Here is a 25,849-nt window from a genome sequence, read left to right as displayed (position 1 = left end):
CTGAATTTCTGAATTTCTGAATTTAAAATTAATCCTAGAAGTAATCATCTAGTTTTTTGTTGTTGTTCTGTATTTTTATTCTGATTACAATATTTTAGCTGGTAATTGATTACAGTTATATTTTTCTGGAATCAGTTACATGTAACAGATTACATGTAATCCGTTACTCCCCACCCCTGCTCATAGATTATGCATGTATGAACTACACATTGACACATCCAGCCCAAAATCTGAGGTTTAAAAAATACTTAGTAATCGCCAAAGTTCTAGAGCATGAGAACTCATTTAGACCAGCTGTATTCCTGCTGCCGTTCCTCAGCTGCTATTGATTTATCCAGGAGGATAACCAGGGGAAGTGTAACCTCTGGGTCTTTGGCCATTGGGACGTCAAGAGTGACCTACAAATACAGAAAATATATGGACGTACACTTAGTTGCCCAAATGTTAAATTACAGTAAAGTTTTCACATACGAAGTGACTGCATTACACATATTTTATTTGTGGTTTTTTTATGAATTGAAAACTCTCTTTCCTCTCCTACTCTACATCCCTGTATTCATAATTTAGCTGGTCTTGTGTGTTCATTATATGTGTGTATTTCATCATAATATACCTTCAGTCTGTACTCTAACTTCAGTATGGAGCAGTCTAGGAGGGAGACAGGGAGTTGTGGAGGGATAGTCAGCACTTTGGTCACAGTCTGTCTTGTAGAAGCCGTAACAGGATCTCCTCTCTCTTTAATGATGTCATTGGTGTAGACTTTCCTTTTATGCTTGGCAAAGAAGCTTTGCTCTTCATATAGGTAGAAGTTGGGGGTTACTGTGCGTGTAGAGTTGTTGTGTATCTCAACAAGGATTTGTATTGCTTCACCTTACAGGGAACACAAGGAAAGGAACTTAATTTACTGATCTCTGTTATATTTTATACAACCCCCCTGTACCTTATTGAATGGATATAGATTTAATATTAAAATGACCATCATCCCGGATCACTGTTAGGCAAGCTGAAGTAGCTTTGGTTGCAGACTGACCTGATAGATACCCCATTGTCTCAATATGAATATCCATAGAGATATTTCCAGAGGCAAAGAATAGAATCTTGGAACCATACTGGGGCTCCTACAAAACAAGAGATAAAAAGTAAACTGTTGATATGCGTTCTGTTGCCATAGTAATTTTGGCTGTAAATAGTAAAAAAGCAGATGAAGTTCAAGAAGCAGGATAATGGATAATAAGAACACTTTACCCTCAGTCCAGGAATGATCATATTAGTCTTTGACAGATACGTGAACTCTGTCTTGGCTCTGTCTATCAACCAAAGCGTCCTGATCAACTTGGCCTTCAAATAGTAGGAGATTTTGCCCCATTTCCCCATGTAAGATGAAGGCATTTCTCTGAGAGKAAATATGAAAAAAAGAAAACTCATTATCATCTATCTGTGGAAACCTCTAGAAGGCCTTTTTACAAAACAAAATCTGTGATTATTGTTTCCTCCAATGAAAAAAATAAACCCACAAATATGTGATGGATGGAACACTTACTTGGCTGGAATCTGGAAGGTGAAAGGGTACACATGTCTCCCAGGAGAAATGATTTCAGAGCCTGAAAAAGGGGAGGTGAGACCCAACACAAATCATTTTCAAATGGGCAATGTAAATTCAGATTCTGCTTAATACAAAGTCATATTAGGCATATGCAGTACCAGTCAAAAGTTTGGACACACCTACTCATTCAAGGGTTTTTATTCTTTTTTTTTTTTTTTACTATTTCCTACATTGTATAATAATAGTGAAGACATCAACACTATGAAATAACACATATGGAATCATGTAGTAACCAAAAAAGTGTTAAACAAATCACCCTTTGACTTGATGACAGCTTTGCACACCCTTGGCATTCTCTCAACCAGTTTTACATGGAATGCTTTTCCAGCAGTCTTGAAGGAGTTCCCACATATGCTTAGCACTTGTTGGCTGCTTTTTCTTCACTCTTCACTCGTCCAAATCATCCCAAACCATCTCAATTGGGTTGAGGTCGGGTGATTGTGGAGGCCAGCTCATCTGATATAGTACTCCATCACTCTCCTTCTTGATCAAATAGCCCTTACACAGCATGGACGTGTGTTGGGTCATTGTCCAGTTTAAAAACAAATGACAGTCCCACTCAGCGCAAATCAGATGGGATGGAGTATCGCTGCAGAATGCTGAGGAGCCATCTTGGTTAAGTGTGCCTTGACTTCTAAATCACAGACATTGTCACCARCATAGCACCCCCACACCATCACACCTCCTCCTCCATGCTTCACAGTGGAAACGACACATGTAGAGATCATCCATTCACCTACTCTGCATCTCACAAAGACATGTCNCCACACCATCACACCTCCTCCTCCATGCTTCACAGTGGAAACGACACATGTAGAGATCATCCATTCACCTACTCTGCATCTCACAAAGACATGTCGGTTGGAACCAAAAATCTCAAATTTGGACTCATCAGACCAAAGGACAGATTTCCACCGGTCTAATGTCAATTGCTCGTGTTTCCTGGCAAGTCTCTTCTTCTTATTGGTGTCCTTTAGTAGTGGTTTCTTTGCAGCAATTCGACCATGAAGGCCTGATTCTCCTCTGAACAGTTGATGTTGAGATGTGTCTGTTACTCGAACTCTGTGAAGCATTTATTTGGGCTGCAATTTCTGAGGCTGGTAACTCTGCAGCAGAGGTATCTCTGGGTCTTCCTTTCCAGTGGCGGTCCTGATGAGAGCCAGTTCCATCATTGCGCTTGATGGTTTTTGCGACTGCACTTGAAGAAACTTTAAAAGTTCTTTAAATGTTCTGTATTGACTGACCTTCATGTCTTAAAGTAATGATGGGCTGTTGTTTCTCTTTGCTTATTTGAGCTGTTCTTGCCATAATATGGACTTTGTCTTTTACCAAATAGGGCTTTATTCTGTATACCACCCCTACCTTATCACAACACAACTGATTGAGAAGGAAAGAAATTCCACAAATTWACTTTTAACAAGGCACACCTGTTAATTGAAATGCATTCCAGGTGACTACCTCATGAAGCTGGTTGAGAGAATGCAAAGAGAGTGCAAAGCTGTCATCAAGGCAAAGGGTGGCTACTTTGAAGAATCTCAAATATAAAATATATTTTGATTTGTTTAACACTTTTTTGGTTACTATATAATTCCATACGTGTTATTTCATAGTTTTGATGTCTTCACTGTTATTCTACAATGTAGAAAATAGTAAAAATAAAGAAAAACCCTTGAATGAGAAGAGGTGTCTAAACTTTTGACTGATACTGTATGTAACCTAACCCTACAGTATTCTCAACAATGGTTCTGGAATACCATTGCGTCACCAATAATTATTATTGTGAGTTAGGCTATTAAATGTATGAAGCATTAATCCTAACCATTCTTAATTGTTGCAGAAACACAGAAAGCTGAAGTGTTACATACCATCCCCCTTCCCTTCCTGCAACAATATTTGAATACTGAAGTATTTCTTCTTGCCACTGTAGGCCACAGGGTTTTCACCCTCATTTTCAGTCCATTTCACCTCAGCTTTCCCTTTTGCCTTGATAAAAAGAGACTGGAGAGAGGTCTCCTTGGATGCTTCCAAAGTGACCCGCCCAGTGATAGTATCCCCAGCTGAAAAAGTGCCATGTTCATTAATCGTGTTGTAGTCRACTGAGAAGTGTTTTACTGCCATTGTGACTGAGTTGGTGAACTAAGCAGTCACAAGGGGCATGCACGACTCTAATGTATGATTCATGAAGCTAGACAGTGTCAGTATTCCACACAGTGTAACAGGAGATGTTACCTAGAAGCATGGAGGATGAGGACCAGAGCAGACCCTTTGAGTTCACTGTGTTATTACCCCCGGGCTAAAAGTMAAGTGTGCTCTTTACTATGAGCAAGGATACCAACTAGTTTGGCACCTCATTATCTAGCGGTCATTATGGAAGTAGGCTACTTTATCTGTTTCGCGGGTCATGGCTCTTCAGCCTACAAGTGGCTATGTCACAGTCACATGGGTAACTGCCGTCACCTATGTTACAAATMATACATAATATATCTTGAGCCATATAATATAAATGTGTATAGGCTACATGCTTTTTGTACTCCCTTAATCCTTTATTACCATGTAAAATACCTAACAGTGATGTTAGGTATTTGGCTTGGGGTTATATTTAAATGGCTAGACAACAATAACATAATCACTCAATTGTAACRGCTGTCCTCCTCCTCATCTGAGGAGGAGTAGTAACAAGGATTGGAGGACCAATGCGCAGCGTTGTACGTGTTCATGCTCTTTATTAACGAACGAACACAGAAACAAAACGTGAAATACAAACCGAAACAGTTCCGTGTGGGACAAACACTGACACGGAAAATAACCACCCACGAAACTCAGGTGGAAAAAGGCTATCTAAGTATGATTCTCAATCAGAGACAACTAACGACACCTGCCTCTGATTGAGAATCATACCAGGCCAAACGAAAAAACAAACATAGAAAAACAAACATAGATAACCCACCCAACTCACGCCCTGACCACACTAAAACAAAGAAATAACAAAAGAACTAGGGTCAGAACGTGACTTCAATAAACGCTGGACCTTTTTTAGGGTGCAGGAACAATATGATTTTCTCCTTCACTTAGGTTTTATTGAATATTAGTTCACGGTAAATATTAACTGCGTTTGCCAAATATTTGACATATAGTGATAATAATGAAAATATAAAGAAATAATGATTTTWATATGAGAAATTGTGAACATTACATGCACACAATAAATAATATACAAAAMAACAACACATTTAGCAATCTCAGATTTAAAAAAGGACCAAAATTACGGTTAAATCATACACATAAATACACTGTATACAGTACATTGATAGATTAATATGCATCAGAAGAGAGTAGTATTTCATTTGATCCCGCGTGCCTATAGCTGCTTGGAGGCTGACCCATCAATGTTAGGGAGTAAGGTGTAAGGTGGGGGTTCCTGCCCAAGACCTTGAGTTGCAGGGAGAACAATGATGGGTAGCTTGATCTCAGGGTTTTTAGTCAGGGCAACATCAAGGGCAACCTGAAAGAACAGAAAAATAATATGTATTAAAAACCATGAAATGGTTATAGGGCAGGCTACTCTTTATGATCATCTCTGTATTACCCTTCCAATATTAGGCTTGTTTTCTTGTCCTGTTTTGGAGTATTTTCAAGCCATTTCTACAATTGTCAATTACCTTCAGTCTGTACTCTAGCTTGAGTATGTGGCAGTTGAGGATGGTTGGAGTGAGTTCTGCAGAGATGGTGAAGAGCTTGGTCACAATCTGTCTGCTGGACGAAGCAATAGACTCGCCTTTTTCTTTCACAAGGTTTTGCGTGTCGACTCTTCTTTCCCCTCGGGCAAAGAAACTCTTCTTTTCATAAAAGTAGAAAATGGGCTTGATTGTGCGTGTTGAGCTGTTGGTGATATGTGCTGTGACTTCCAATGTCTCACCTGTAAAATATTTACAGATGCAGAAAAATCCATATTATCAATTTGAATAGCCATTGACATCATACATTTCTATGACATAGAACAATGTGATTTTTAGATTATGTCCAGCCAAGGTTCAAATGATAGATTATTCACTCATGGAGGTGGTCTGACAACAGTGAACTGGAACTATTTTAACACTTATGTGGCACCAAAACATGAACCCTTGTCCTTGTTTTACTACAGTATAGGCCTATAGCCCCAGGGTAGTGGAATTGATCATGTAGTGCTGATGCTACTCATTTCTACAAGTTGCTGTTGAATCATTACCTTGCTGGTATCCCATCTTCTCAGTGTGAATACTCATAGAGATGTTTCCAGACGCAAAGAACACAATATCCTTATCCTTGGTCCCATGCTGAGGTTCCTGAAAAGGCGCAACAGTGATGCAACAGTTTTGACACAACATACCTGTAGAATGTGATAATGATCTCTTGTGCAATGACAGTAGTGCTAGGTGTATCGTAGCCCGTTCCTTCAGTCAATGACCAAAAGCCCCTCTTTGGCCTCATGGGTGGAATGTTATTAATATTTTTCATMATTTCATCATTAATCAAGTTTTTTTGTTTACGACGGAAATCCGGTGTTTCTCTGTCCAATAGTTTTGCTATATTTCAGTCTTCTGTGATGTATATAAAGCGGGAATATAGGAATGCAAACTCAAAATTGTAATTCTATATCTGACATGGTACAGCTGTCTTCTTTTTTTWAAGCCCATAACCATGTGCGGGATGTGTATACTTTTGTTTCAAAGTCGATTTGTTTAAGACAACCAAGAATCACTCTGTGTGACTCTGATTTAGCCCAGTGCAGTAAAAGGTTAAATGCCCAGTGCAGTAAAAGGTTAAAGGCCCAGTGCAGTAAAAGTTTAAAGGCCCAGTGCAGTAAAAGGTTAAATTGCCCAGTGCAGTAAAAGTTTAAAGGCCCCGTGCAGTTAAAAGTTTAAAGGCCCAGTGCAGTAAAAGGTTAAAGGCCCAGTGCAGTAAAAGGTTAAAGGCCCAGTGCAGTAAAAGGTTAAAGGCCCAGTGCAGTCAAAGGTTAAATGCCCAGTGCAGTAAAATGTTAAAGGCCCAGTGCAGGAAAAGTTTAAAGGCCCAGTGCAGTAAAAGTTTAAAGGCCCAGTGCAGTAAAAGTTTAAAGGCCCAGTGCAGTCAAAAGCATGATCTTATTGTGTTTTCTACATATTTCCACACTGTGAGGTTGGAATAGTACTGTGGAATTGTGAAAATTATGATAATGCCCTTTTAGTGTAAGAGCTGTTTGAAAAGACCACCTGACATTTCAGCCTGTTTTGGTGGGATGGAGTTTTAGCCTGCCTGGTGACATCATCAAACAACTACCGCTTCCCCTACTGTTTTTATTTATTTTGCTCCTTTGCACCCCATTATTTCTATTTCTACTTTGCACATTCTTCCACTGCAAATCTACCATTCCAGTGTTTTACTTGCTATATTGTATTTACCTCGCCACCATGGCCTTTTTTGCCTTTACCTCCCTTATCTCACCTCATTTGCTCACATTGTATATAGACTTATTTTTCTACTGTGTTATTTACTGTATGTTTTGTTTATTCCATGTGTAACTCTGTGTTGTTGTATGTGTCAAATTGCTATGCTTTAACTTGGCCAGGTCGCAGTTGCAAATGAGAATTTGTTCTCAACTAGCCTACCTGGTTAAATAAAAGTGAAATAAAATAAAAAATAAAAAATAAATTTACAACATTAACAATGTCTCTTGTCTCTTAATTGCTGTAAGTCTGTTGTTAATTTGTTTACAGAGAATTAGTACTGTATTTGGTCAAACACAATTTTTTCCCCAACAGTTTGCTAAGAGCTGGCAGCAAGCTGATAGGTCTGTTGTTAGAACCAGTAAAGGCCGCTTTACCACTCTTGGGTAACAGAATGACTTTGGCTTCCCTTCATGCCTGAGGACAAATACTTTCCTCTAGGCTTAGATTAAAGATATGACAGATAGGAGTGGCTATAGAGTCAGCTACCATCCTGACTCTACCATCCAGCTACCATCATCTTGGCCATGTTCTGTTATAATTTTCTACACTTGCCAGGAGGTTAGTAGTTATTAATCGATAACAATCCTTTTTACACCTCTCCAACACTAACTTTACAAAATTCAAACTTGCAATGCTTTTCTTTAATATATACAGTATAAATATTTGTATATACATGAGTATGATGGCTCACTGTTCATTGTTGGCATTTCCTGCCTAAGTTTGCCCACTTTGCCAATTAAGTAATCATTAAAACAATTGCCAACATCAATTGGTTTTATGATGAATACGCCATCTGATTCAATGTAAGATGGAGTTCAATTTGTCTTTCTGCCCATAATTTCATTTAAAGTACTCTGTTTTTTCCACCATTCATCTTGCCTTCATAATACAGTTTCTTCTTCTTTTTATTGAGTTTAGTCACATAATTTCTCAATTTTCAGTTAAGTCAGCCAGTCAGATGTGCAGCCACACTTATAGCCACTCCTTTTGCCCCATCTCTTTCAAGTATACAGTTTTTCAATTCATCACCAATCCATGGAGCCTTAACAGTCAGTTTCTTAATAGGTGCATGTTTATCAATAATTGGAAGAACTAATTTAATAAATGTGTCAAGTGCAGCGTCTGGATGCTCCTTTTTAATCACATCAGACCAAAAAATATTTGTAAAATCATCCACATAACAATCACAGCAAAACTTTTTGTATGATATCTTTTACACTATTTTAGGTCAAGCTTTTAGAACTTTGGCTTTCCTGGATATAGCCACAATATTGTGATCACTGCATCCAATGGGTACAGATACAGCTTTAGAACAAAGTTATACAGTATTAGTAAAAATGTAATCAATACATGTGGATGATCTTGTTCCTGTAGTGTTTGTAAACACCCTGGTAGGTTGATGAATAACCTGAACCAGATTGCAGGCACTGGTTACAGAGAAAACTTTGTCTTGAATAGACAGCTTGATGACAACCAGTCAATATTCAGGTCCCCAAGAAAGTTGACCTCTCTGTTTACATCACATACCCTATCAAGCATTTCACACATATTATTTAGATACTGACTGTTAGCACATGGTGCCCTATAGCAACACCCCAAAAGAAAAGGCTTTAGATGTGCCAGGTGAACCTGCAACCACAGCAATTCAATAACACTTGACGTAAGATATGCTCTAAGCATTACAGGGATATGGCATCTGAATATATACAGCAATACCTCCCCCATAAGCATTCCTGTCTCTACTACAGATGTTATATCATTGTATTGCTACTGCTGTATCATCAAATTAATTATCTAAGTTCCAACTCTCTAGAGACCGCAGGAGCAGTAGAGATACTCTTAATGATCGGCTATGAAAAGCCAACTGACATTTACTCCTGAGGTGCTGACTTGCTGCACCCTCGACAACTACTGTGATTATTATTATTTGACCATGCTGGTCATTTATGWACATTTGAACATCTTGGCCATGTTCTGTTATAATCTCCACCCGGCTCAGCCAGAAGAGGACTGGCCACCCCTCATAGCCTGGTTCCTCTCTAGGTTTCTTCCTAGGTTTTGGCCTTTCTAGGGAGTTTTTCCTAGCCACCGTGCTTCTACACCTGCATTGCTTGCTGTTAGGGGTTTTAGGCTGGGTTTCTGTACAGCACTTTGAGATATCAGCTGATGTACGAAGGGCTATATAAATAAATTTGATTTGATTTGATTTAAGTGAGTCTCAGAAATGGCTACTCTATTAATGTTATCTGATGTTAGAAAGTTATTGATTTAATTAACTTAATTTCTAAGACTACATATATTAATATGGACTATTTTCAGCCCTTTCCTGGGTAGTTAATCTATTATGTTTATAGACATAATATGGAAAAGAGCAAACAAAGCAAGATAAAAAATAGACATTCAGCAGTCCATTAATCAGTTGGTGTGTGTAAGTATGTGTGTGTGTGTGTGTGTGTGTGCTGCAGGGTTGAATCTACACTACATGGCCTGGCTCGCAGTCACCGTTCCAATTCATCCCAAAGGTGTTCGATGAGGTTGAGGTCAGGGCTCTGTGCAGACCAGCCAACTTCTTCCACACCGATCTCGACAAACTATTTCTGTATGGACCTCACTTTGTGCATGCTGATACAGGAAAGGGCCTTCAGCAAACTGTTGCCACAAAGTTGGAAGTACAGAATCGTCTAGAATGTCATTGTATGCTGTAATATTAAGATTTCCCTTCACTGGAACTAAGGGGCCTAGCATGAACCATGAAAAACAGCCTCAGACCATTATTCCTCCTTGCATGTAGCGTTCTCCTGGCATCTGACAAACCCAAATTCGTCCATCGGACTGCCAGATGGTAAAGCGTGATTCATCGCTCCAGAGAACGTGTTTCCACTGCTTCAGAGTCCAATGGCGATGAGCTTTACACCACTTCAGCCAACACATGGCATTGAGCATGGTGATCTTAGGCTTGTGTGCGGCTGCTCGACAAGGAAACCCATTTAATGAAGCTCCCGGCAAACAGTTCTTGTGCTGACATTGCTTCCAGAGGCAGTTTGAAACTCGGTAGCAACCAAGGACCAGTGGTGTAAAGTACTTCAGTAAAAATACTTTGAAGTACTAAACTAGTTTTTTGGGGGTATCTRTACTTTACTATTTATATTTTTGACTACTTTTACTTTTACTTCACTACATTGCTAAAGAGGATAATGTAWTTTTTACTCCATACATTTTCCCTGACACCCAAAAGTACTTGTTACATTTTGAATGCTTAGCAGGACAGGAAAATTGTAAAATTCACGCTCTTAAAAGAGAAAATCCTTGGACATCCCTACTGCATCTGATCTGGTGGACTCACTACACACAAATGCTTTGTTTGTAAATGGTGTCTGAGTGATGGAGTGTGCCCATTGCTATCAGTAAATTTAAAAATCCTGAAAATCGTGCCGTCTGGTTTGCTTAATATAAGGAATTTGAAATGATTTATACTTTTACTTTTACTTTTGATACTTAAGTATATTTAAAACCAAACACTTTTACTCAAGTAGTATTTTACTGGGTAACTTTCACTTTTACTTCAGTCATTATCTATTTCTGTATCTTTACTTTTCCTCAAGTATGACAATCGGGTACTTTTTCCACCACTGCCAAGGACAGACAATTTTTACGCGGTACGTGCTTCAGCACTCGGCTGTCCTGTTCTGTGAGCTTGTGTGGCCTACCACTTCGCGGCTGTATATATACAGTGCATACGGAAAGTATTCAGAACCCTTCACTTTTTCAATTTTGTTACGTTACAGCCTTATTCTAAAATGTATTAAATGTTTTTCCCCCTCATCAATCTACACATAATAACAAAGTAAATCATGTTTTTATACATTTTAACAAATGTATTAAAAAATACWAAATAAAATATTCCATTTAGATAATATTCAGACCCTTTACTCAGTACTTTGTTTTTGTTGAAGCACCCTTRGCAGTGATTACAGCCACGAGTCTTCTTGGGTATGACGCTACAAGCTTGGTGTAATGTGGTGCGTGCTGGTGGCACGGAAGTCAGGTGCAGGAGAATGAACTTGGTAAAAAACGGAGCTGTTTAATAAACATCAAAACCTAGGAAAACCAAAGTATACAAAATAACAAATAGAGGGTGCAAAACCCGTCGCAAACCAGAAATAACAATAAACACCTACATACAACAAACAATCTCTGACAAGGAAATGAGGGGAAACAGAGGGTTAAATACACAACATGTATTTGATGGGATTGGAACCAGGCCTGTAGGAAGACAAGACAAAACAAACGGAAAATGAAAAATGGATCAATGATGGCTAGAAGGTCGGTGACGTCGATCGCCGAACACCGTCCGATCAAGGAGAGGGACCGACTTCGGTGGAAGACCCGGAGGGTGAGGCACAGAACGATCCGGATGGAGACGGTGGAAATCTCGCAGCATAGAAGGATCCAACACGTCCTCCACCGGAACCCAGCATCAATCCTTCGGACATTTTACATTTACATTTACATTTTAGTCATTTAGCAGACGCTCTTATCCAGAGCGACTTACAGTAGAGTGCATACATTTTATTAAATTTTTACATACTGAGACAAGGATATCCCTACCGGCCAAGAGCAGACGCTCTTATCCAGAGCGACTTACAGTAGGGTGCATACATTATTTTTTTATTTTTTTACATACTGAGACAAGGATATCCCTACCGGCCAAACCCTCCCTACCGGCCAAACCCTCCCTAACCCGGACGACGCTATGCCAATTGTGCGTCGCCCCACGGACCATACCCCTCCCAGTCCACGAGGTACTGAAGGCCCCTCGCCCGACGTCTTGAATCCAGTATGGAACGAACGGAGTACGCCGGGTCCCCCTCGATGTCCAGAGGGGGCGGGAGGAACCTCCCGCACCTCAGACTCCTGGAGTGGACCAGCCACCACCGGCCTGAGGAGAGACACATGGAACGAGGGGTTAATAGGGTAATTGGGGGGAATTTGTAACCTATAACATACCTMGTTCACTCTCCTCAGGACTTTAAATGCCCCCACAAACCGCGGACCCAGATTCTGGCAGGGCAGGCGAAGGGGCAGGTTTCGGGTCGAGAGCCAGACCCTATCCACTGGTGCGAACACCGGGGCCTCACTGCGGTGACGGTCTGCCCCACTTCCTGGCGCATCACGGCGCGCAGAAGATGGACATGAGCAGCGTTCCATGTCTCCTCCGCGCGCCGGAACCAGTCGTCCACCGCAGGAGCCTCGGTCTGACTCTGATGCCAAGGAGCCAGAACCGGCTGATACCCCAATACACACTGGAAGGGGGTGAGGTTTGTGGAGGAGTGGCGGAGCGAGTTCTGGGCMWTCTCTGCCCAGRGCACGAACGCTGCCCACTCCCCCGGCCGGTCCTGGGAATAAGACCTCAGAAACCTACCCACATCCTGGTTTACTCTCTCCACCTGCCCGTTACTCTCGGGGTGAAAACCTGAGGTAAGGCTAACCGAGATCCCTAGACGTTCCATGAACGCCTTCCAGACCCTTGAAGTGAACTCGGGACCTCGATCAGACACTATATCCTCAGGCACCTCGTAGTGCTGGAAGACGTGTGTAAACAAGGCCTCCGCAGTCTGTAGGGCCGTAGGGAGACYGGGCAGAGGGAGGAGACGGCAGGACTTAGAGAAACGATCCACAACAACCAGGATAGTGGTGTTTCCATGTGAAGGAGGAAGATCAGTCAGGAAATCCACTGACAGATGCGACCATGGTCGTTGTGGAACGGGTAAGGGTTGTAACTTACCTCTGGGCAGGTCTCTAGGAGCCTTGCACTGGGCGCACACCGAGCAGGAGGTAACATAAACCCTCACGTCCTTAGCTAAAGTGGGCCATCAGTACTTCTCACTAAGACAGCGCACCGTCCGACCGATACCAGGATGACCAGAGGAGGGTGACGTATGGGCCCAATAGATTAGCCGGTCGCGGACAGCAGACGGAACGTACAGACGCCCAGCCGGACATTGAAGGGGAGCGGGCTCTGTACGCAACGCCTGCTCAATGTCCGCGTCCAGCTCCCACACTACCGGTGCCACCAGGCAAGAGGCCGGGAGTAATTGGAGTGGGATCCATGGGCCACTCCTCTGTATCTTACAGCCGGGACAATGCGTATGCCTTAGCGTTCTGAGAGCCTGGTCTGTATGAAAGAGTAAATACAAAACGGGTGAAAAACATGGCCCACCTTGCCTGGCGAGGGTTCAGTCTCCTCGCCACCCGGATGTACTCCAGATTACGGTGGTCAGTCCAGATAAGAAAAGGGTGTTTAGCCCCCTCAAGCCAATGTCTCCATGCCTTCAAGGCCTTGACGACAGCCAACAGCTCCCGGTCCCCCACATCATAGTTTCACTCTGCCGGGCTGAGCTTCTTCGAGAAGAAGGCACAGGGGCGGAGCTTCGGTGGCGTACCCGAGTGCTGAGAGAGCACCGCTCCTATTCCAGCCTCGGACGCGTCCACCTCCACTATGAACGCCAAAGAGGGATCCGGATTGGCCAGCATGGGAGCCGAGGTAAACAGAGCCCTCGGGTGACTAAAAGCCCTGTCCGCCTCAGCTGACCACTGCAAGCGCACCAGGCCCCCCTTCAGCAGTGAGGTAATGGGAGCTGCCAACTGACCAAAACCCCGGATAAACCTCCGGTAGTAGTTGGCAAACCCTAAGAACCGCTGCACCTCCTTTACCGTGGTGGGAGTCGGCCAATTACACACGGCTGCAATGCGGTCATTCTCCATCTCCACCCCTGACGTGGAAATGTGATACCCTAGGAAGGAGACGGACTGTTGGAAGAACAGGCCTTGACGTACAGGTCATGCTCGAACAGGCGACCAAGCACTCTGCGCACCAGGGACACATGCTCAGCGCGTGTAGCGGAGTATATCAAAATGTCATCAATATACACCACTACACCCTGCCCGTGCAGGTCCCTGAAAATCTTGTCTACAAAGAAGACTGATGGCGCATTCATCAACCCGTACGGCATGACGAGGTACTCATAGTGCCCAGAGGTGGTACTGAAAGCCGTATTCCACTCGCCTCCCTCTCGGATACGCACCAGGTTGTAAGCGCTCCTGAGATCTAGTTTGGTGAAGAAGCGCGACCCGTGCATTGATTCTATCGCTGTAGCAATGAGCTGTAGCGGGTAACTATACCTCACCGATAGTCAATACACTGGTGCAGACCCCCATCCTTCTTCTTCACAAAAAAGAAACTCGAGGTGGGTGAAGTGGAGGACCGAATGTACCCCTGACGCGGGGATTCAGAGACATATGTTTCCATAGCCTCCGTCCTCCGTCACACCTGTATTTGGGGAGTTTCTCCCATTCTTCTCTGCAGATCCTCTCAAGCACTTAAAGTATTTCTCACTGGCATGGTATGTAACTGATGTTTTCAAGTGTGCTTTATATTCAGTCCAAGTCACAGTAGCTTTTCCTTTGGCAAAAGACAAAAAAGTGAGAGACTGGATATGCTGTGTATTGATATTCTAGTTTTGTCCCTTTAGGGCACCTGTAACCCCCCCCCTTGCTTACCTATGTTGAAATGCTTGGGATGTTCTTCCTGTGAAACGCATTAAACAATGCCCACGTTAATTTCTACTCCCGTCTCATGTCCTGTCCTTATATTAGTTGTATAAGTAATAGTTTGCTATACACCAAAACTGGCGACGAGGAAGAAACGTTCTTACGTTTGTGCTCATTATCTTCGCCAGAAAGTCTGAGTTAAATTCGTAATTTTTTTCCACTGTAGAAAGACGCAAACAAAACGAGGAGCTAGCCAGTCGAGTGATGCTAGCTAGCTTTTGATGTCACAGCAACGAGACCCTCGAGGGATAGGAAGAGTTTCACTGCGGGAGAAAGTGAAGTTAGCGTGAGTTAAAAGAGGGGGAAAAAGGGTCTGGGAATAAGGGTCCGTCTGAAAAGTGAGAAAGAAAAATAAACCGAAAATGTCTGCATTGGTTGGAAATATAGGAACATTTGATGAATCTGTGGAACAATGGAGTTCTTACACAGAATGTTTTGAGTACTTTGTGTTGGCAAACGGAATTAAAGCAGAAGTCGTTGTGCCAACATTTTTGACTTGGGAGGAAAAWMATTCAATCTACTGCGCAGCCTAGTAACGCCAAAAAACCTGGTGATAAATCATATGATGAAATTGTGGCTACCTTAAAACTTCTTATGGCTGCAGGGGCAGTATTGAGTAGCTTGGATAAAAGGTGCCCATTTCAAACGGCCTCGTACTCAATTCTTGCTCGTACAATATGCATATTATTATTACTATTGGATAGAAAACACTCTCAAGTTTCTAAAACCGTTTGAATTATATCTGTGAGTAAAACAGAACTCATTTTGCAGCAAACTTCCTGTCAGAAAGTGAAATCTGAAATCGAGGCTCTGTTCCAGGGCCTCCCTAATCATTTGCTTGAAATCTATTAGTATACATGCACTTCATACGCCTTCCACTAGATGTCAATAGGCTGTGAGAGGTGAAATGGGGTCTCTAGCTCTTTCTATGGTCAAAAGAGAGAGCTTGGAATGACAGGACCCCAATTTCCTTTGTTCAGGAAGACGCGGAAAGGACTTCCGCATTGGCTTCTGAAAAGCTTTTGTTATAGACGGCTAATATCTCCGGCTTTGATTTTATTTGATAAATGTAACAATATCATCGTAAAGTATGTTTTTTCAATATAGTTTAATCAGATTATTGACATTTTTTTCGGGAGTTTTGGCGTGTTCCGTTCTCTGCGTTTGTTGACGATGGACAGCTTCGCGCCACTTGGCAAGTTTTGCTAGCTAATTCGAGAGGGAAAAAGGACATTCTAAATCCAAACAACGATTGTTCTGGACAAAGGACCACTTGTACAAGATTCTGATGGAAGCTCAACAAAAGTAGGACCCATTTATGATGTTATTTCCTATTTCTGTCGAAAATGTGTTGTTGCGTTTTCCGCCTTGATTTTTGGCGCTGTCTCGCTATAACGTAAGCTGCATGTCGTACTAAAGTTATTTTTAGAATTCTAACACGGCGATTGCATTAAGAACTAGTGTATCTATCATTTGCTGTACAACAAGTATTTTTTAGTAACGTTTATGATTAGTTATTTGGTCAGAATAGGTGAGTGTCAGAAATATATCCGGAGATTCTGGAAAATATTTGCTGCGTTTTCACAATGTATAACCACGGATTTCAGCTCTAAATATGCACATTTTCGAACAAACCATATATGTATTGTGTAATATGATGTTATAGGACTGTCATCTGATGAAGTTGTTTCTTGGTTAGTTTGGTTGGTTCTTGGTTAGTTTGGTTGGTTTTGTGCAAGCCACCTGTGCTGTGAAAAATGTCTGTGCTTTTTTGTATTTGGTGGTGAGCTAACATAAATATACGTGGTGTTTTCGCTGTAAAACATTTTAAAAATCGGACATGTTGGCTGGATTCACAAGATGTTTGTCTTTCATTTGCTGTACACCATGTATTTTTCATAAATGTTTTATGATGAGTATTTAGGTATTTCAATTTGGTCTCTGTAATTGTTCTAGCTGCTTCGGTGCTATTTCCGATTGTAGCTGCAATGTAAAACTATGATTTATACCTCAAATATGCACATTTTTCGAACAAAACATAGATTTATTGTATAACATGTTATAAGACTGTCATCTGATGAAGTTGTTTCTTGGTTAGTTTGGTTGGTTCTTGGTTAGTTTGGTTGGTTTTGTGCAAGCCACCTGTGCTGTGAAAAATGTCTGTGCTTTTTTGTATTTGGTGGTGAGCTAACATAAATATACGTGGTGTTTTCGCTGTAAAACATTTTAAAAATCGGACATGTTGGCTGGATTCACAAGATGTTTATCTTTCATTTGCTGTATTGGACTTGTTAATGTGTGAAAGTTAAATATTTCAAAAAAATATATTTTGAATTTCACGCCCTGCACTTGGACTGGCTGTTGTCATATTGTGCCCGACTTCGGGCTTGCAGCCCAAAGAAGTTTTAAAAGGACATTATTCTCCCAAACCACTGATAATCGCAGAGAGATTCAGGTTTCATAAGAGAAATCAAGAGGAGGGGGAATCAATCTCACAGTTTGTGGCTGTATTGAAACAGTTATCTGAACACTGTGAATTTGGGTGATAAATGAGTGACACTATACGTGATAGGTTAGTGTGTGGCATGCGCAGTGAGGCAATTCAGAAATGCCTTTTGACTGAGAGTAACTTAACATTGCAGAGAGCAATAGAAGTGAGTACGTCAATGGAAATGGCAAATAAAGACGCACAACAGCTAAGTGCATCAACCCAAGTGCATAAGGTGTCTACGGAGTTAAAAAACAAGGCAGGAGTTGGCAAGCCATGCTATCGCTGTGGGAAGCCAGGTCACCAAGCAGAGGAGTGTTGGTGCAAAGACTTAGACTGGAGAAGTTGTGGGAGAAAAGGGTCACATCGAACGTACATGTAAAAACAAAAAGACACAATCAAACAAAAGTACTGAACAAAGGAAAAGCGACTTCAGGGAGTACAAAAAGAAAGTGCATAAAATGGAGCACACAGAGGATGAAMAAAGTGATACCCTGTCTGAAGGGGAAGAATCTTTGCATGTTTTGTCCATTTCAGACAATGGATACGGATACGGATACTGGGTGACACCGCTACTTGATGGAAACGCAGTACGGATGCAAGTGGACAGTGGAGCAGTCATATCTTTGCTGTCTGAGGAGAACTTGGCAGTATGAAGGACATAACAGTTAAACTGACCGTGAAACCAGACAGCAAGCCAAAATGCTTCAAAGCTAGACCTGTCCCATACGCCATAAAACCAAAAGTTGAAATTTAGCTAAACAGACTAGTGGAGAGTGGAGTATTGGATCCAGTGAATGGTATTGAATGGGCTACACCCGTTGTTTCAGTCATAAAAAAAGATGGATCACTCAGACTCTGTGTTGATTTCAAAGTCACCATTAACCCAGTCTTGACTGCTGAAAAATATCCACTACCCCTTATTGATGACCTCTTTTCTGGTTGAGCTGGAGGACAAAAATTCAGTAAGATAGACTTATGTCAGGCCTATCTGCAGATGCATGTGGACCAAGAGTCACAAGAACTGTTGACCATAGTGACTCACAAATGACTGTACAGGTACCAGAGGCTTCCTTTGGAATCACCTCAGCTCCGGCCTTGTTTCAGAGAGCTACGGACCAGATACTGAGTGGGCTCACTGGGGTCCAATGTTACCTCGATGATCTATTCATCACCGGCAAAGACGAGCAGGAGCACCTGAGAAACCTGAATGCTACACTACAGAGATTGGAGGAGTATGGTCTGAGGATCCGGAAGGACAAATGCAAGTTTTTCCGGCCCTCTGTTGAGTACCTTGGCCACGTCAACGACAGTTCGGGGCTCCACAAGGTACCATCAAAGGTRAAGGCCGTTGCGGAAGCTTCATCCCCACAGAACGTGAGTCAGCTGAGATCATTCTTAGGACTACTGACATACTACACAAAGTTTGTGCCAAACCTAGCTAGCATGTTAAAGCCACTGCATGAACTTTTGAACAAAACCAAACAGTGGAAGTGGACAGACAGATGTGAGGAAGCCTTCAAGGAAGTGAAAACAGCCTTAGCTTAGTCAGAGGCCCTAAACCACTTCAACCCCAACTTGCCATTACAGTTGGCATGTGATGCATCGCCTTATGGCGTTGGTGCGGTTGTCTCACACATCATGCCATCAGGTGAAGAAAGGCCAATTGCTTTCGCATCACAGACCTTAAGTAAAGCCGAGAGCAATTATGCACAGATAGAGCGTGAAGCACTCACCATTGTGTTTGGAGTTAAGAAATGTCATCAGTTTCTGTTTGGCCGACGATTCACACTGCTGACGGACCATAGAACCCTCACCTCCATCTTTGGTCCCCACACCGGCATTCCGTCGCTTGCAGCCAGCCGCATGCAGCGTTGTGCATTATTGTTATCTGATCACCAGTACGATATCAAGTACAGAAGGTCTGAGCAGCAGCACTGCAATGCAGACGGCCTCTCAGGGCTTCCCTTACCTGTCGCACACACTGAGCACTCCCAGGCTGAAATCTTCTACTTTAAGGAAGTGACGAACGCCCCAGTTACATCTGTCCAAGTGAAAAAGTTCACCCACACYGATCCAGTGATGTCTGAGGTCGTGGACATTGTCACTCGTGGAAAATTAGGAGAGATGTCGGACAGCCTACAACCTTACATAGTGAGGAGAAAAGAGCTCACAGTTCAGTTTGGATGCTTGCTATGGGGTTTTCAAGTCATCATACCRCCRSCACTGAGAAGGCAGGTGCTTGAAGAACTCCATTCAGGGCACTGTGGCATTGTGCGATTGAAGGAGATTGCACGCAGCTACTTTTGCTGGCCAGGTCTGGACGCAGCAATCGAAGACAAGGTCAAGTCATGTTCTGCATGTCAAAAGATGAGGAACATGCCTCAGCTAGCGCCACCACCCATGGGACTTCCCAGAGGAGCCTTGGCAGCGAGTCCACATAGACTATGCAGGCCCACTGGAGGATCGTATGTTCTTAGTCGTAGTTGACGCACACAGCAAATGGCCTGAGGTCAYAGYGATGAAGAGCACCTCAGCGGAGAGAACCATCGAAGAGCTACGGTCAATCTTCRGTCGCTTCGGCTTGCYAAYKCAACTCGTTAGTGATAATGGCCCCCAACTGGTGTCTGAAGAGTTCCGGTCATTCATGGAAGCAAATGGAATTCAGCACATCAAGTCAGCGCCGTATCACCCTGCAACGAACGGCCTCGCTGAAAGGTTTGTCCAAACGATGAAGCAAGCTTTAACATCATGCCAAAGGAACGGCTTCCCTCAATAAGCGCCTAAACACCTTCCTGCTAAACTACAGAACCACTCCCCACACTACAACACAAAGTGGCACCCGCGTCAGCCATGTTGAAAAGACAGCTTCGCACGCGACTCGACCTCCTGAGACCTCCAAAGACGAAACAGGTTGTACAGACACAACAGAGAGCACAGGTGGAGAGACGGAGCAAAGTAAAAGACAGAAGCTTCATGGCTGGAGAGAGAGTTCTTGCTCAGAACTACTGCAAAGGTCCAAAGTGGATACCAGCCACAGTGGTTGCACAAACAGGGCCTGTGTCCTACACAGTTCACACACCGGAAAACATCATCTGGAGGAGACACGTGGATCAACTGTTGCCAGGAACCAACCTCAGAGATGACTCCTGTCAAGTGACAAACCAAGATCAGCTACTGGAGACCTACCATGACTACGAGCCATCACCTGAACATCCACTGCAGCACCCTACAAATGTGGAAAAAGTTCTCCAGACTCATCTGAACCAGCCAGAGTGCCTACTCAGGGTACTGTTGCACCCCAGTCTGGGCATACACCTTCACCACTCAGACTCAGAGACAATGTGACTGTAGACTCACCTGTACGTCGTCATTACCCTGCAAGAGAAAGACAACCCCCTGACAGGTTGACTATTTAGTTCAGACTAACCTCCGACATTGGGGCAGAATACACCCCAGGGTTAAGTCTGGGAACTGAGGCAGTCTACCCTCTTTCCCTAGTTTAGAAAAGGTTATTCTGAAAACTTAATTTATTTACATTAAGAGAACTTATGTTAAAAATAAAACAATAGGCAAAACAGTGAATATTTACTTTTTCCTTATGTCATCAAAGGTAAAGGGGGAGGAATATGTTGTGTATTGATATTCTAGTTTTGTCCCTTTAGGGCACCTGTAACCTACCCTTGCTTACCTATTAAACAATGCCCACGTTAATTTCTACTCCCGTCTCATGTCCTGTCCTGATATTAGTTGTATAAGTAATACAGTGTGCTAYACAACAGGATCTTAGTTTCTTTGAGACCTCCAGAGTGATTTGCCCATTCAGATGATCTCCAGTGGTGATTATATTTTGTTGCATTGATCACATCATAATTAATGGAGATGCTGTTGATAGGCATTATCTCTTGAGAATTTTGTTTATAAATTGGCTGCTACTAAAATAATTAAAAACAGAATGAAAGTACAGTTCAGGTAATACTGGACTTAGAGACAGTATACAGCTGCCTCCAACAACCTAAATTATTGTCTTGATCTAAAGGTAGTATTTAACTCCCTCTACAGCCTCGTTTACACCTTTCGCTAACATGTGGGTTTCATTATCTGATCAATATGATCCAATTACTATCTGTTCAAGGTTTGTCGTGTCGACACATGGTATTCAAATGTATCTCTTATCTGTCCACGGTGTCCACATTGTGACCAGATTTCCTGGTACCTCCATGTMTGCAGATTATTTGACAGATAATCTTTCAAAATAATATTCATTTATTTATATTAAGACAATTATTGTTGCCATATAAGTCAATTGTGCTACTTATCAATGATTTTAGAGACCAGTATAATGATTTGAATGGCTTGACCATCCAGATCTGTTTACACTTGTTTGATATCCAGATACAATGCCCCTGATTACCTCTGGAGGTGATCACAATCAGATCACAACGCGTCTTTTAATCATCTGCACCTGTCTAAAAAATGTGGGCACAATCAGAATGTGGACAGGATCAGGACAAAAGGTGCATGTTACACAGGTAGGATCTTAATTTGACCTACATTGTCACAGCAAAATAATCCAGCATCAACAGGATTTGAAAGTTCAAAAAGTAGTCAAAAGTAGGCTACATGAAAAGTGCAATGCTGTTGTTATGACCGTGTGTTAGTGTGGGTTTTAAGTGAATTTATGTAAATCACAAAGCTCATCTGCATTTCCTGCAGAAACTATTTCTGCAGCAAAAGAGTGATCAAATTAAGATCCTGGGCAATTCCACAGTGATGCTGAGAAACAAAAATAATAATAATAATAATGATTGCAAAGTTAAACAAACCATACAACTCTATGCATAAGGACTACTTTGAACAATTTCCACTGAACATTTTACAAAAACACATTTGCAGTGCAGATGTGAAGTTTGGTAACAGAATGACGACACAAACAGCACAAACCGTCATTCTGTTCACAAGTTTTGCATCTGCATTGTTCAAGTAAATGTATTTTTTTTTTGGTTTAAAAAGGGCATAGGTGTKATTTTACCATGTCAAACTGTTAAGTACCATCAGACAATCCCAAACTCTACCTATGGTATGATTGGGTCCAGTCATTCCTCATTGTCTAATATTATTATGAACTTAAGTGAGAATGTCATACATTACCATTGCCTCTTCCCTTCTTCAATATATTGTTCTCAATTTTGAAGTATTTCTCGCTGGCATAGTATACAACTGTTGTATACTGTCCATAWTGTTCAGTCCAACGCACAGCAGCCTTTCCTTTTGCCAAAAAAGTGAGAGACTGGATCTTAGTTTCTTTTGAGACATCCACAGTGATTCGCCCAGTCAGACGATCCCCACTGGTGAAGATGTTCTGTGCATTGATCGCATCATAATCAATGGAGAAGCTGTTGATAGTCATTCTCTCTTGAGAAAAATAGTTTGGTCCTGATCAACACAATGAAAACTCCCACTCAGGTAACACTTGACAAAGAGACTCCAACAACCTGAATGGTTGACACAAGGCAAAGCAAGGTATTTAACTCTCTATGTGTGCAGGAAACTGGTTTTGCAACATGCCAAAACTGTATACAGGATAATGCTCAACTTGAATTATAGCATGTGGCATGGATCTTAAGCCTTGTTCACACTGCAGGCCTTAATGCTCAAATCAGTTTTGTTTTTCAAATCCGTTTTGGAAAACTGACTGTCTATGACTGTGGTTTGAAATGTGACTTGAAATATTCAATTCTATGTGCTTTTTGGCTGTTCAGACAGCAGGAAAAATAACAGATTTCAATTGGATATGCAAATAAAAAGGATTTGGATCACTTCAAACTGCCAACGTGAACAAGCTTGTACACGTGAGGGACTTGGTAAKGGGTGCATTCCTCTGCCCAGGCGTTGCTGACGCATATCAAACCGTACAACGACTGGATAGGTATTTTACATATCAGCWAACCACATCATGTATTATTGCAATCTGTCAGTCGATGACACTGTCGATGATGTGGCATGCAACCATTGGTTGATGCATGCATGTTTGAGGTCCAGCTACCCAGGGGAAGGTGTGTTTGTTTGAGAGGCGGCTGCCCTGGATGAAGGTGCAGATGAGAGGGATGCTGTGTTTGTGTTAAAGCTGCCCTGGGTGAAGGTGCAGGTGAGAGGGATGCTGTGTTTGTGTTAAAGCTGCCCTGGGTGAAGGTGCAGATGAGAGGGATGCTGTGTTTGTGTTAAAGCTGCCCTGGGTGAAGGTGGCAGGTGAGAGGGATGCTGTGTTTGTTTTTAAAGCTGCCCTGGGTGAAGGTGCAGGTGAGGAGGGATGCTGTGTTTGTGTTAAAGCTGCCCTGGGTGAAGGTGCAGGTGAGAGGGATGCTGTGTTTGTGTTAAAGCTGCCCTGGGGTGAAGGTGCAGTGAGAGGGATGCTGTGTTTGTGTTAAAGCTGCCCTGGGTGAAGGTGCAGGTGAGAGGGATGCTGTGTTTGTGTTAAAGCTGCCCTGGGTGAGGTGCAGGTGAGAGGGATGCTGTGTTTGTTTTAAAGCTGCCCTGGGTGAAGGTCGCAGGTGATAGGATGCTGTGTTTGTGTTAAAGCTGCCCTGGGTGAAGGTGTGTTTTTGAGAGCGGCTGCCTGGGTGAAGGTGCAGGTGAGAGGGATGCTGTGTTTGTTTTAAAGCTGCCCTGGGTGAAGGTGCAGGTGAGAGGTATGCTGTGTTTTGTGTTAAGCTGCCCTGGGAAGGTGGTTTGTTTGAAGCTGCCCTGGGTGAAGGTGCAGTGAGAGGGATGCTGTGTTTGTGTTAAAGCTGCCCTGGGTGAAGGTGCAGGTGAGAGGGATGCTGTGTTTGTGTTAAAGCTGCCCTGGGTGAAGGTGCAGGTGAGAGGGATGCTGTGTTTGTGTTTAAAGCTGCCCTGGGTGAAGTGCAGGTGAGAGGGATGCTGTGTTTGTGTTAAAGCTGCCCTGGTGAAGGTGCAGGTGAGAGGGATGCTGTGTTTGTGTTAAAGCTGCCCTGGGTGAAGGTGAGGTGAGAGGGATGCGTGTTTGTGTTAAAGCTGCCCTGGGTGAAGGTGCAGGTGAGAGGGATGCTGTGTTTGTGTTAAAAAAGCTGCCCTGGGTGAAGGTGCAGGTGAGAGGGATGCTGTGTTTGTTTTAAAGCTGCCCTGGGTGAAGGTGCAGGTGAGAGGGATGCTGTGTTTGTGTTAAGATGTGGGAGAGCTCCTTTGGATGACATAGTTTTGCTAAGATAAGTATTACCTTGATGAGTGTAAGATGTAAGTTAAAGTTGCAGTGCTTTCCCTCCACCTGCACTATTTGTGATGTATCCTCCCTCTATTTTGTGTTGAGCTAATGTGGTTCATTGAAACAGATTGGGAGAAAAATAAATGAAGTAAACTGTGACCTGTCTCTGACCCTCCTTCCATGTTCTTCCTCTCAAACCCAAAGTAAAAGAACCTGTGTTGCCTATGGTAGAAGTGTTATGCAGAGCTCCCTATGCTCTTGGTTTAAACCTAGGGCTGTGTAGTCGGAGCTATGGTACCGAATTGGGTTTAGTCACAATCTCTCTCGACCAGGGTGTGACAAACACGCTCTCTTGAATGAACGATTGATAAAGGTAGCCTACATTTTGTTGGGTAGCGGGAATCATTTAAACCAGCTGCGTCCGAAAAAAAGAGACATGTCTTGCAACATGATTCTGATCTAGGCCTGTATAATAAAAGTTCAAGAAGTATTTGAGGCTACATGCTGCTCTGCGATCTCCTTACCAACGGAAAATGCATCTTATCAATAGGCCTACGTTTTCATGTTTTTATTAGCCTGCCATTTATTATTCCCGTGCAACAAATGGCTCATTTTTCACAAAAAGAAAAATAGGCATATTTGCTTGCATTACAATTGATCAACCACTAGAAGTTGTGTGTATGCATGGTTTGAGAAGTGCGTGGAACTACGCACATTTTCCCCTCAAGTTCCAAATTGATAAATACCAACCTTTGCGAGAAATTGCACAAGAAAGGATTAGTCTTTTTGTGCACACTCACTTTTGATAAATGAGGCCCCATGGAACCAAAACAGCAGAGAAGTTGAGCCTCACGATCAACGCTCTTAGTTCTTGCATAAATTGACCCACTTTTCTGTTTACTTTCTCGATCTACTGTATGTCATATTGCTGAGTCTACCTTTAAAAGAGCAAAAAAAAATCTCAGCCATACCCCTACTCAACTTTGAGCGCTGGTCATTTCTTCCCATTTCTCTATCTGGGCCCATACCATGACAATTAATATTTTGCCAAGCTTTCCTCAGTTATTTCAATCTGTTCCCGTTCTTATTTTCTAAATCCTTCAACAATCTGGATAAACGTTTTACCTCTTTCATTTGGAATAAGAAAATGTACGACTACGTTCTGTTCCTTTTTAAGTGTTCCTTCATGCTAGCTGTTCCCATTTACTTCCAGTCATTGCACTAATGCTAGTTAGAATGGCTCACAGAAATACCTTCAACTTCTTTCAGACTGCACGCAGAGTCATACAAATGCTAACCATGAGTTCATCTGACTCTGGGTAAGTAGAAAAGGTGCTTAATTGACAAACTCGCACTATCCCTTTAAACGTTAAACAAGGTCACCAGATTATCAACTCCAATAATACATTCCTGAGTGAGGTGATTCTGGTTGTTGTCAGGGGTTTTTAATAACCACAAGA

General features: G+C 42.4%; 2 protein-coding genes and 1 long non-coding RNA gene across 3 annotated transcripts; all 3 read right to left on the bottom strand.

Annotated features, from left to right (window-relative positions):
• Nucleotides 1–281: 281 nt before the first annotated feature.
• LOC139028880 (arrestin domain-containing protein 3-like) lies at nucleotides 282–3,721 on the bottom strand. Its single transcript, XM_070447406.1, has 6 exons — nucleotides 3,469–3,721; nucleotides 1,541–1,601; nucleotides 1,246–1,393; nucleotides 1,031–1,118; nucleotides 614–870; nucleotides 282–398 (listed from the first exon to the last, which is right to left on the bottom strand). Exons 1-6 carry the CDS (start codon nucleotides 3,719–3,721, stop codon nucleotides 282–284), a joined length of 924 nt encoding a protein of 307 aa, XP_070303507.1.
• Nucleotides 3,722–4,301: 580 nt separating this feature from the next.
• LOC111973780 (arrestin domain-containing protein 3) lies at nucleotides 4,302–22,647 on the bottom strand. Its single transcript, XM_024001190.2, has 5 exons — nucleotides 22,319–22,647; nucleotides 11,823–12,007; nucleotides 5,829–6,033; nucleotides 5,263–5,519; nucleotides 4,302–5,105 (listed from the first exon to the last, which is right to left on the bottom strand). The coding sequence occupies exons 1-5, from the start codon at nucleotides 22,575–22,577 to the stop codon at nucleotides 4,962–4,964; spliced, it is 1,050 nt and encodes a 349-aa protein (XP_023856958.2). The 5' UTR covers nucleotides 22,578–22,647; the 3' UTR covers nucleotides 4,302–4,961.
• On the bottom strand, nucleotides 11,129–11,741 carry LOC139028781 (uncharacterized). Its single transcript, XR_011480987.1, has 2 exons — nucleotides 11,560–11,741; nucleotides 11,129–11,384 (listed from the first exon to the last, which is right to left on the bottom strand). It is a non-coding gene; the product is annotated as an uncharacterized lncRNA (long non-coding RNA).
• Nucleotides 22,648–25,849: the final 3,202 nt, after the last annotated feature.

Source organism: Salvelinus sp. IW2-2015, linkage group LG15 (genome assembly GCF_002910315.2).
Source record: "Salvelinus sp. IW2-2015 linkage group LG15, ASM291031v2, whole genome shotgun sequence".
NCBI classification, from domain to species: domain Eukaryota; kingdom Metazoa; phylum Chordata; class Actinopteri; order Salmoniformes; family Salmonidae; genus Salvelinus; species Salvelinus sp. IW2-2015.
The sequence above is the reverse complement of the archived record's forward strand: the minus strand, read 5'-3'. Positions and strand labels throughout refer to the sequence as shown.